Raw genomic sequence first — 12850 nt, 5'->3', positions numbered from 1 at the left:
AATATTAAGTCTTGTGCTATGCACATTTCCCAATGCTAACATATTCCATTTAATACATTCAAAATAAAATGTTCTTTTTCTATCTTTGTTGTCTGGCATAGGCGGTCGGTGGCCCAACTGTTTGGGAAGGCTAAAGGGGGCGGGGTTAGGGGTGGGGCCAGGGGTGGAGCTTAAATCCATAATTGTCTGATAACACACAGAAAAAATAAATAAATAAAAATAAAAGTCACAATTAATACATTTTATTAAATTTAGATATTAGCTATGTATCATATGTCAAAGAATAAAGTGGTTGCTCAAAGCATATACTAACCACGATCGCTCAACTGCAAAACACTATGCACAACTTTGTGCAAAAACACACTCAGAACCTTACTGTACCATAAATATTACACTGGGCAGAACCTAATACACCAATATACCACCCATACGGAAATTCAGACCGTCAACAATATGAAACAAGGGATCATAATATCACAGTTCTCATGTAGACCCACAAAACACCCTAATTCATGTTTAATGTGGGATAAAATGCCATAAATAAGTAAATAAATATAAACTTTTAATGTTGAGCACCTGATTCTCAAAGCGGACATATTCCAAACACTATAATGAAAATAAAATAATCTTTTCTACCTTTGTTGTCTGGTGACTTTGTTTTTCTGATCATGCTGGCCAAGTATCCGATTCTGCTGCTATCTGTCCTCTTAACTCCAGTTCCAGGGCTTCCTTTCCATTTATTTCTTTACTTTCTGCCTTTCTTCTTCATTTCTTGCCTTACATCCGTAAGTAAAAGCTGGGTCCTCTGCAGACTTGACTGTCCAGTGGATCCAGCTTCTGCCTATTTTCTTCATCGATGTGCAGGTTTTCCCCCTTTTCCCTCATCTCATCTCCTTCCTTTGTCTTCCCTCCCCTCCATGCATGACCAGAATTTCTCCCCTTCATTCATGTGCATCTCCTTCCTGTCTTCCCGTCTTGCCATCCATGTCCAGCAACTCTCTTCTCCCCTCTAGCCACCCATGTCCAGTAACCCTCCTCTCTCTTCCCTGCCCTCCCCTCCATCCACCCATGTCCAGCAACCCTCCTCTCCCCTCTAGCCACCCACCCATGTCCAGCAAATCTCCTCTCCCCTGACCTCCCCTCCACCCATGTCCAGCAACCCTCCTCTCTCCCCTGCCATCCCCTCTATCCACCCATGTCCAGCAACCCTCCTCTCCCCTCTAGCCACCCACCCATGTCCAGCAAATCTCCTCTCCCCTGACCTCCCCTCCACCCATGTCCAGCAACCCTCCTCTCTCCCCTGCCATCCCCTCTATCCACCCATTCCAGCAACCCTCCTCTTTCCCCTGCCATTCCCTCTATCCACCCATTCCAGCAACCCTCCTCTCTCCCCTGCCATCCCCTCTATCCACCCATTCCAGCAACCCTCCTCTTTCCTCTGCCATCCCCTCTATCCACCCATTCCAGCAACCCTCCTCTCCCCTGATCTCCATGCATACCCAGCGCCAGCGCGATTCTCCTCTCCCCTTCCCCTCCCCTCGTTTACTATCTGCCCTGCACCATCTTTAATTTACCTGCGTCCCAGCGTCGGCCCGCTGTGTCATTTCAAAGCCTGTCCTGCTGCCTGTCTCTATTCTTCCCTCCGTTCGCGATGTGATTCGTTCGGCAGAGTCCCGCCTTCTGACATCATTTCCTCGAGGGCGGGACTCTGCCGAACGAAGACATCGCGAACGGAAGAATAGAGACAGGAGCAGGGCAGGCTTTGAAATGAGGCGGCGGGCCGACGCTGGGACGCAGGTAAATTAAAGATGGCGCGGGGCAGTTAGTAAACAAGGGGAGGGAACAGGGAGACTTACGGTGCCGCCTAACTCTTTCCTGCTGTGGCTGGGGAGGCTTAGCCTCCCCAAGCCTCTTATACCGGGCGCCTATGTTGTCTGGACATTTTACTTTTCCATCATGTTGGTTCCAGTTTCTCTTTTCTGCTTTCCTGTCTTGTGCTAATTCTCCTTCAAGTGGTTGATGTCCATTTGTCTTTTCTCTTCTCTCCTGTCTTGTGCCATTCCCTCACTACACCTACCTTTGACATACAGATATTTCCTTTTTAGCTCTTCCTCTTTTGTTTTTCTTTACTGCCTCTCTGCTCAAATTTCACCCTCATCCTTCTCCTTTTAACTTTTCAGCTACCTATCAAATTCCATCTCCTTCTTTCACCCACTAGCTGTCCCATTCATTCCCCCAGCCTTCCATTCCCTTTCATCTTTAATCAACTCCTCATTACCATATTTTTCTCCCTCCCCCGTAATCACTATCGTCCTCTCATTTGTTTCCTTCCCACACACCCCCATTTGGTCTCTCCCAAATAATTCTACCATTTGCAGCATCTTCCTCCCTCCAACCTTCTAGCCAAGCATCTGCTCTATCTTTTTCCCCTCCCCACCCTTATAGCCTATCTCCCTGTCCCTTCCATTCTCCCCCCCCCCCCAGCATCTTCCTGCCCCTTCCCCTGTAGTCCAGCATTTCTTCCTCTCTCTTCCCTTCACTTGTCCAGCATTTCTCCCTCACTTCCTTCTATCCCTGGATCCAACATCTCCATCTTTTTCCCTTTCTCCTCTTATGCATATCTCTTCCTCTTTCTCCTCCTCCTCCATGCCCAGTCTCTCTTCCCTCCTCCTTCTTTCCCATTGCCCACAGTGCTCTCTCTCTCTCTCCTTTCCTTATGCCTTGAGTCCAAGATCTCTCTCTTTTTATCTCCTCCTTCCCCATTCAGAATCTCTTCTTCCCTCCCCCCTCCCGCTTCCATGTCCAGCATTTCTCCATCTCTCTCCCTGTGCATCTCTCCCTTCCTCCTCCCACATGTCCAGCATTTCTTCCTCTCCCCCCATGCATCTATCCCTCCCCTCCACATCCAACATTTTCCCTCTCTACCTGTGCACCAATCCCTCCACCTCCATCCCCATGTCCAACATTTCTCCCTCTCTCGCTCCTATCCCCCCCTGTGCAGCAGTTCTCTCCTCCACCCCACCTCCACCAATTATACGTCTTCCCCAACCCATGTAGCATCTCTCCCTCTCACTCAACCTCCAATAATTCTCTCTCTCTCTCTCAACCCATGCAGCAGCTCTTCCTCCCACCCAACTTCCAATAATTCTCTGACTTCCCCCAACCCATGTAGCATCTCTCCCTCCCATCTCATGTCCAGCAATTCTTCTCTCTCCTCCTATACCTCATACAGCAGCTCTCCTTCCCTCCTCGCCAAAAATTAATCCTCCCCCATGTGCAGCACCTCTTTCCTTTCCTCCCCTCCATTCGACCCCCATGCATTTCTTTGTCCATGTGATCCTCAGTCTGAATCTTCCCTCTCCCCCTTCTCCCTTCACAAATGTTTCTCACATTAAAGGGTTGCCAGCAGCGGCAGCGATCCCCATACGCTGCCCATGACTAATCCAGAAGCCTCCCCTCGGCCATGTACCACCCAGTCAAAAAGAGGAAGTTGCATTGAGTGGGGGGTGGAGCGCAGCAGAGGGGAGGCTTCTGGGTTAGCTGTGGACAGCATATGAGAATCTCTGTTTCTGCCGATAACCCTGTGATGTGAGAAACATTTGTGAAGGGAGGGAGATGCAGGACTGCAGAAGCCTCCGGAGCCCAGCTTGTTCCCTCACATTCCGGCACCGTCAAAGCTTCAGAGCTTCTGGGTGGGCCTGAGCTCAAATTCAGTGGAACCAGGCCCACCTATGGCTATCCCCCTGTCCTATCTGGTGTTTGCAGTGTTCTTTTTTTTTTTTTTGTCCACCTAATGAAAAGGCCATCCAGGGGAAGGTCTAGTAAGGGCAGGGGAAGGGTAAAAGAGAGATAAGGGGAAGACCAGGTAGGACTTTCTTTTTCAAAAATTGTTAACCCTAGTTATGGTGGTGGTGTAGGGGAGTTGGCATCACTTGTACATTCCTGGAGCACAAGTTTTAATAATGTTTTATTAACATGGACAAGGTACTTACAAGTTCATAGAGTGATCTTAGGAAATTAATTTCATCTGTCAGGGCATCCAGCTTTCCCTCCAGTTCCACCTTGTTCATGTAGGCCGCATCCACATCCTGAAACATAAACATTAACACAGAACTGTGTAAGTTCTCTGTTCTCTTTATGGGAAAAAAAGAAGTATAGCTATTCAGTAAGCTTTAATAATCCAAGCATTCTTCTGTTCTTTATGTTGTGACAGGGAAGGTGACAACCACACAGAGAAACCCTTAGATTCCCTTACAGACACCTTACTTGTAGCAGGAAGCTGCCTTCCAAAGCACTATTCCTTTGATTCACTCAGCACAGGGTGAACTTTGGTTACCATGGTGAGGAGGAGGTAAGAAGCCCATTCCCTGAGCCAGGGTCGGTGCAAGGGTTTCTGCTGCCCTCCCCCCCCCCCCCCCCCTGCAAACCTATAAATTGGTTTCCCTCAGAGAAGATAGAGAATAACACCTCAGGGACAAAGTTTGTCCCTGTCCCCACCCCATCCCTGTGAGCTCTGTCCCCATCAGCTTTGACTCCGTCTATACAAACATCAAATAGTTATGTAGTAGAACACCAGAAATATAGAAAGAGATGCATTCATTCCTGTATTATGAAAAATATAAAGAGGGATGGTGTTAGGGGAGTGCAACTGCTCTTGGCCCCTGACCAGGGAGAGCCCCAAGCCTGCTGGGTCCCAGGACTCCCAGCCATGGCTAACACTAATTCTGGCAAGATGTACATTTGAAATCTGATACACTCTAATCACAAAATAGAAAAAAAATATATATTTTTTCTACCTTTTGTTGTCTAGTCACTTTATTTTTTAAATCATGTTGATCTCAGTCTCTTTTTTCTGCTTCTGTCTTCTCTTAACTCACTCACCAGGTTCTCCTGTCCATTTGACATCTCTTTTCTCTCCATGTCCACCATCCATCTTCCATTTCTGTGTCCCTATCATCCCCCATGGTCAGCATCTCCTTTCTGTGTCCCTATACTTTCCTGTCCAGTATCACTCCTGTGTCCATATCCCCACATCCATCATCACCTCTCTATTTCCTTTTTCTCTCCCTCTGTGTCGAATAACATCTCCCTTCTGTGTCTGCATTGCCACTCTGTGTCCATATATCATCCCCATGCAGCATCTCCCCTTTGTGTCCTTGTCCCTGTTGCTCCCCCCCCCCCCCCCCATGCACATAATTTCGCCTATGTTTCGGTTACCTCTCTGTGTCCAGCTTCTCTCCCTCTCTTTCCCTACCCCTTCCAGCATCTGACTTACCAACCTGCCCTTTCTCCTTCCCACTTTCTCCTTCCTTCATCCCCTTGGTCCGGCATTACTTTCCCTTCCCTCTAGGACCTCCTTCGTCCCATGGGTTCAGCCAGCACTTCTCTCCTTTCCCTCCAGCAGCCACCCTCCTCCTCCTCCCCCCTATGGGTCCAGACAGCATCTATCTCCTTTCCCTCTCTCTCTCCAATGGGTCCAGCCAGCACCTCACTCCTTTCCCTCCAGCCCCCCTCCTCCGCCTCTTCTTCCCCTGGATCCAGCCAACATCTCCCTCCAGCCACCCCTCCTCCTTCTCTCATGGGTCCAGATTGCATCTCTCCCCTTTTCCTCTCCCTCTCCCTCCCATGGGTCCAGCCGGTACCTCTCTTCTTTCCCTCCAGCCCCTCCTCCTCCTCCCCCCCATGGGTCCAGACAGCACCTCTCTCCTTTCCCTCCAGCCACCCCTCCTCCTCCTTCCATGGGTCCAGCCAGCACCTTTCTTCTTTCCTTTCAGCCCCAGCCCTAACACTACCCTCTTCTCCCATGGGTCCAGTCCAGTCCAGCCCCCTCTACCTCTCCTTTCCCTCCCATGTCCAGTCAGCACTTTTCTCCCCACCTTTCCTCCTCCATGTGGGTCTCACATAGAGGTTCCTGCAGCCGGCAGTGATTCACAGTGAGAGTCCATCTCTGTGGCCTTCCTTCTGTTGCATCCCACCCTCTCTATTGCAACTTCCTGTTTTTACACTAAACAGGAAGTTACAGTAGAGAGGACCGGACTTGGCAAGAGGAAGGCCACAGAGACAGCCTCTTACTATGAATCTCTGCCGGCTACAGGATCCTGTATGTGAGACCTGCAGGGAGGAAGACAGGAAGGAAGGAAAAAATTTTATAGTGATTCTATTTGGTTTTATTATGCTTGATTAACAATTGTATTTATCATTTATACCAATAGCACTCACCTTTTTGAGCACCACAAAGTCGTTCTCTGCAGCTGTTCTCTTATTGATCTCATCTTCATATCTTTTGAGAAATAGGAGATAGTGTTTGGTTACTGCTTGAATTTTCAAGGGAAGGATTTGCTAAACAGCCACTAATGAGAAGTAATCACAGTCTGGTCTGTTTTGTAATACTCTGTTTAAATGTTAGTCTAGTGTTGTGTACAGTACTATCTTTCCTTTTTCAATGTGGACTTAAGATGTTCCAATCTGGAAAATATTCTTTCTTGTGTGTTGAGCTTCAGGCATATTTTCCTGCCTGATTTTTCTTGTGACATGATCTATTCAGGGCTTGTAAAACATTAGTCCTAAGTCGACACAATGGCAAGGTTTGTACTGATACTGAATTTCTAGGGAGCGGTGTCTCCACTGGCGTAGCTACGGGGGGCACGTGGGGGGCTGAGCCCCCTCAAACTGACATCGGGGCCCCCAGCTTGGCTGGTGGGGGTCCCCAACGGCCACTAGCTAAGGCGTCTGTCCCGCGCTGGTCTTACATTGCTGGCGCCCTGTCCTGTTTTTCAGCACCGTAAACGCTCGTTTTAATGAAACTAAACATGCTCGCGCATGCTCAGTTTCATTAAAATGAGCATGGCACTGAAAGCAGGACAGGGTGCCAGCAATGTAAGACCAGCGCGGGACAGATGCCTTAACTAGTGGCCGTTGGGGACCCCCGCCAGCCAAGGTACCTTCCAGCGGCATTGGGGGGGAAGCAGAAGTGGGGAGGCAAAGGTTGTACCTTCCAGCGGCAGTGGTGGGGAGGCAGAAGCGTTGGGGGGGGGGGCAGAGGTGGCGGTGGGAGGGCGGCAGCAGGGAGGCGGGTCAAAATGTGCCCCCCTACCTTGGACTCTGGCCCTCCCTCCCATGGAGGTCTGGCTACGCCCCTGGGCGTCTCAAATCTGAATGTGGGCTGGCAGCACTGCACATATGCTTTTGACTTTTCTGAAATGTGATGAATTGCACTGTATCATACCCTTTATACCTGTAGCTTACATCTTGTTACTTTTACAGGTGTTTTAGTTTTATTAATCTGATAAACCGCCTTTCATTTCCATAACAAAGGGGCCCTTCTACAGATCAGGTATGCCCAATGCAAGTTTACAGCTCACTCTTTCGGGACTGCCACCAGCTCAATTTGGCTGCCGGCAGTAATCCCACCCTGAGCGTGCGCCATTTTCAGAGGAAAAAGAAAATCCCCAGAAATGGCTTGCGCAGCGGTAACCCGGCAGTAATCCGGCATCGCCACATGCTGCCCAGTTACCACTGGGTTAGCGCGGAAGCCCTTATCGCCACCTCAGTGGGTGGCGGTAAGGGCTCCTCATCGCATGGCCACGCGATTAGAGTTCTCTTACCTCATGGCCATGTGTGCCGGGGGCTTTTTTACCTGCTGCAGTAAAAAGGGCCCTGGCGTGTGGGAAAAACAGCCCCTGCTGCCAGCACAGGGCCCTTTTTCCGGCAGCTTGGTATAAGGGCCACAAAGTGACTTAAAATATCAAAATATAATAAACAATAAATTTAAAAAACATGCAAGAGTAACAGATAGACACCAGAAACAAGATATGGAATCCCTTTACCCTTTAGCAAACATGTTAAACAGCAATCCTTTCTGTTTGCCTCTAATGACATCTACTGTTATTCACTGCAAACCCCACCCACCACAAGGGTAATTAATGAAACCAACTGGAACAGTAGAAGAACCAAAATAGAGCATAGTATGCTTTTCTCACAGCTCATTGACAAGTCATTTTTGTAAACATTCCTTTATTCTTCCTGTAGTCATCTGGTCATTTAGAGGACTTTTTTGTGACTTAGTTGTTATTAAAACAGGTCTAGCTCAAAGTGTCATAGTTTTAGTCCTGGACGTTTTTGTTTTGTTCCATTATGGCAGAAAAACATCCAAGTTTTTTTTAGGATTGCCCTAATCCCACCCCCAACACATCCCTGCCATGCCCCCTTGTGATTTGGATACACTGCAGATAAAATGTGTAGATAAATGTCTGCACAACAGATTTAGAAAATAGTGATTTGAACGTTTTTGGCAAGCAAAACGTCAAATGCTGCTTTATGCTACTTTTTAGAAGTTTTTCTCTTACAAAAATGAGCCCCTTAGCGTACGCTAACAATTAACATGCACTGAATGATAAGACGCCCATAGGAATATAGTGAGCTTCTTATCATTTAGGACACGCTAAATCCATTAGTGCAGCATAGTAAAAGGATCCCTACATGAGGTGTTTGCTACATTAACAGTGATAAATCAACTGTGCTTCCCTAAAGTATCACGGGGTGAAATTAATTGCAAAACGTTTTGAGAATCACTATTTTCACTTTTCAGATTCTGAACGTTTTGAGCAAAACATCCAAAGTCGTACTTAGACATCATATCGAAAAGGCCCCTCTAAATCTGTTAGTGCACCTTAGTAAAAGGATTCCATAGTTTCTTTAGGAATCTGAATTGTTTGGATTTCATGGGGCACAGTGTTATTTCTGCACACTTTGGTTTTTCACATACCTGTTCTTAAAATCGTCTACGGAATCCTGCATGTTCCTCAGTTCTCCATCCAAGCGATTTTTGTCATTCTGTAGACCGTCTAGTTGCTTTCGCAAGTTAGCTATGTAACTCTCAAAGTAGGGCTCAAGCCTGTTCCTACGGGTGGTAGTTGTCTGACCCCCCTGCTCTTGCAACAAGTTCCATTTGGTCTCAAGTACTTTGTTCTGTTGCTCAAGGAATCGAACCTGAAAGAAAAAGCAATTAATAGGCAAAATAATGCATTAGCGACTTGAAGGGCTTGTGCACTAACATACATTAAGCACTTAACACACAGTTAATGCACAGAAGCAGGCCAGCGTGCGACTGCATTAAGACATTTTGTGGTAGTTTGCATGTGTTATGCTCGTTAAACCATATGTTGGTAAATTTTTCTGAGATTTTCACTCAGGTGGCATAGCATGGGCGGAGAGAGGGCATGGAAGTATAAGCCAGCCAACGAACGGTACTTGCTGTGTGCTAACCCCGAGATTCTACAAACGGCGACCAAAGTTCTGTGCACAAATCAGCATGCATAGTCAATTTGCATGCAGAATTTAATTGGTTAGCAAGTCAATCAACACCGATAATTGGATGTTAACAAGCAATTATCAATACTAATTGGCACTAATTAGGATTTGCATGCCTAGCTAACTATGCGAATTCTATAAAGTGATGCACATAAATTGGACCATGTGGATCTCAAAAGGGGGTGTGGCCATGGGAAGGGCATGGGCAGGTCATGGGTGTTCTGAAAATTTACACTCCCTGTTGCAGAATATGCCCGATGTACACCTAAATAAGACTTGGGCATTTACACCAGCCTTAATTGGTGTAAATGCCTGTGCCTAAATTTTGGTCACTGGAATGGCCACTACGTGTATTCTATAAACCACGCCTAACGTTAGGCGAGGTTTATAGAATAGTGCTAAGCGCGGTTTTTTTGGCGCTGATTTTTTAGGCACCATATATAGAATCTAGCCCTGACTTGTTAACACACTGTTAATATGGGAGCACTTAGGGACCCTTTTACTAAAGGGTGACGTAGGAGACTGGCGGTAGTTTCCACCCCCAGTGTATGCCATTTCCGCTGCTACAAAAAATGTTCTATTTTTGTAGCACCGGTGCTTACCTGGTGGTAATCGGGCAGCGGTTACCGGCGGGTTAGAGTGGGAGCCCTTACTGCCACCTCAATAGGTGGTGGTAAATGCTCTTCCCCAAAATGGCCATATGGTAAGTGGTTCACTTACCGCATGGCCATTCCTTTAAAAAAATAAAAGAGACAGGCTTTTATCCACTATAGTAAAAGGGACCTCAGCGCGCGTCAAAAACATGCGCCGATGCTAGAACATGACCCCTGAGTTTGTCCTAAATAGCAGGTATAACTTTTCCCTCATTAACTGTGAGCAGGTACCAACCTGTTAATGGGGACAGTAATACATGAACTGCACAAAAAAATACTCTAAATAGCCTCCACTAACTGCTGCATCAGATTTGCAGCTAATGCCTGGTAAAATCCCACCTTAAGCCATGTTAACTACGAATCTTAATACACTTTAGTTTTAAGGGGTCTCTAAATTATTTGCAGGAGTCACTAAGGCTTCTGATCTCCTGATTATATGGGTTGTCACTCTTTAGAAAGAAAACTATCTTAGTTTTCAAACCCAAGGGAACGTGGAAAGACAGATATGGAGATGTTTCTTCATGAATACCTTCAGAGTTAAAAAAAAGTTTTGCTATTCTTTCTTACTACATGTTCTAATCACCAGCTGGTATTAAAAGTAACAGAAACGGAACATAGTTTTTGCATAAAACTACAATATCACAATTCATTTTCCTGTCCTAAAGCACCCGTTTAGGTTGTAAGATGAGTGACACACCCATTTCTCCATCATTCCATTCACAGAACGACCTTGGTGAGAGGACTTGTTTAGGCTAAACCCTACATGCAGATCTCATAATTTAAAAAGGACAGAATGCCACTAATCATGCTACTCTTGGGGAAAACTGGAATTTGTTTAAATTTGCAGGCTATGATATTTTGTAAATTTGACTATTAGAAAACTTGTCAAAATCTGTTATATTTAAGTTTCTGAGACATTAGGGTCTCTAGTTCATGCGATTCAAAGAAGGGACCTACCAAGCTCAAACAGACAACTTTGGATAATTTCTACTAGTGCAATGTTAGATATCAGAAACTACAAAGAAGCTATATTTTTAAAATAATGCTTTCAAAATAATACTGAGGTAACATTTTATGTTATCGATAAATTAGCACTTACAAAAGAGGGACATTTGCATGGCATAAAAGATGTCATGTTAGTTAGCAAATGCAAAATCAGTCTGAGTTTTCTTGCACATTTATTCCAAGGTGCAATATCTTATACCATAAGATATATCATTACATAACCCTTCTAGGTCTGAAAGAGCATATTTATGTTCAGAAACTTACCTTATCAATGAAAGAGGCAAACTTATTGTTGAGAGTCTTGATCTGTTCTCTCTCTTCAGTTCGCACCCTCTGGATTGTGGGATCAATCTCCAAGTTGAGAGGTGCCAGTAGACTCTGGTTGATGGTAACTTCTTGGATACCACCAGGTGGACAAACTGGAAACCCAGGGCCACCTCCAAATCCAAGTCCTCCACCAAACCCAAATCCACCTGCTCCACCAAATCCACCTGCTCCACCAAATCCACCAGCTCCAAACCCACTAGCTACACCATAACTGGACCCCCTACTAGCAAATACACTTGGAGCATTCCCAGCCACAGAACAAGAAATTTTTTTTGTTCCTCCTAGCTCATGGAGACTCCGAGAGCTAACATTACCCTGACTAAATCTGGGTCCACCCTGAGATATTGAAGCACCTGAACCAAAGCCAGAGCGGCCCCCAACCGCTACACTGGACCTAGAACTAAAGACCTTGGATCTATTCATTGTACTGTTGGGTGTTTTCTCTAGGAAATTGAGAAACTACAAAAGCAAAATAGCAAAGCTGTGAAATGCAGAAGCAGAGCAAAGAGTGAAGGAGACTAAACCCCTCTGATAGTGCCTGAGCTTCTCCTTTTATCTGCTTGATGAACTGGGCTTGGTCTCAATGCAGATCAACTTACACTTACAGGCTTGGCATGCCTTGCAGCAATCTGTGTGACCTGCTAAACACACCTCTAGAAAGTATGAAATCAAAAATGTGTTGGCTTATGGGATTAATTGTAAAGAAAGAGAATGGTGTTATCAATCATACCTTTGTGTGGTTCAGGCTATTAAATATGCCATTGAAATCTTTGTGGATTTGCCCTAATCTTTATGTCATCATTACTTTGCTTCTCATCGGATGCAAGAGTATGACACATTTCACCATAAATATCTGTGCATAACTCTTTTCCAAATCTTCACCAACTTATATAAATGTGCCTGCTTTACAGTATGCATTGAATTTGACTAGTTTCACTTGAGCATTTTTGAAAAGCAGTGCCAGAGAGATCAAACTGGTATCTGAGGTCAGCAGAATGTCTTCTGATCATGCAGCCAGTACTCTTGTGTCAGCAGTGTTAATTTCCTCCTGTTTGGTATTTCTGCAAAGGATAGAATCAGGCTGGTTAGGAAGAACAGTTAGTGTAAGAAAACGGTCTGAGGCAAATGATTTCGTATTTCTTGACTGGCAACATTTTACTAGAAACGCTGCAGGCACTAAGTATGAGGGATCTTGGAATAAGGCTCTGTGATGGAAAAAAATACAGCAAAGGTACAAAGCAGACATTAGCAAAATAAAAGAAAAATCACTGCTTTTCTTTCTAGAGTGATCTGTTTTTATACACTAAGCTTTATGAGGAATTTAACAATAATAGGGAGAATAAACGTGTATAGAACATCTAGGTAGAAAAACATACATTTAGGTCCATGCATCTGAAAAAGAGACGGCAGCCTGCAAAGCAGGGCTCATGGAATTCTTTCCAGTTACTTCTGCATGTGTACGTGCATTCACACACCTTTATGCGTTTATATCTGCATTGGGCTGTTTCTTACATTTGTATCTGTTTGTGTGTATATCTCTGTATTGTGGGCTAGAT

General features: G+C 45.5%; 1 protein-coding gene across 1 annotated transcript in view; it reads right to left on the bottom strand.

Moving 5' to 3' along the window:
- LOC115466746 (keratin, type II cytoskeletal 4-like) overlaps positions 1-11837 on the bottom strand; it is a 30396-nt gene extending 18559 nt beyond the window's left edge. The window contains exons 1-4 of the mRNA XM_030198214.1: positions 11232-11837; positions 8765-8988; positions 6220-6280; positions 3993-4088 (exon numbers count right to left, since the gene is read on the bottom strand). Coding sequence (XP_030054074.1) covers positions 3993-4088; positions 6220-6280; positions 8765-8988; positions 11232-11717 — 867 coding nt within the window. The 5' untranslated portion in view covers positions 11718-11837. The remainder of the gene's footprint in view (positions 1-3992; positions 4089-6219; positions 6281-8764; positions 8989-11231) is intronic.
- Positions 11838-12850: the final 1013 nt, after the last annotated feature.

Source organism: Microcaecilia unicolor, chromosome 3, assembly GCF_901765095.1.
Source record: "Microcaecilia unicolor chromosome 3, aMicUni1.1, whole genome shotgun sequence".
In the NCBI taxonomy this organism is placed as follows: Eukaryota; Metazoa; Chordata; class Amphibia; order Gymnophiona; family Siphonopidae; genus Microcaecilia; species Microcaecilia unicolor.
The sequence above is the reverse complement of the archived record's forward strand: the minus strand, read 5'-3'. Positions and strand labels throughout refer to the sequence as shown.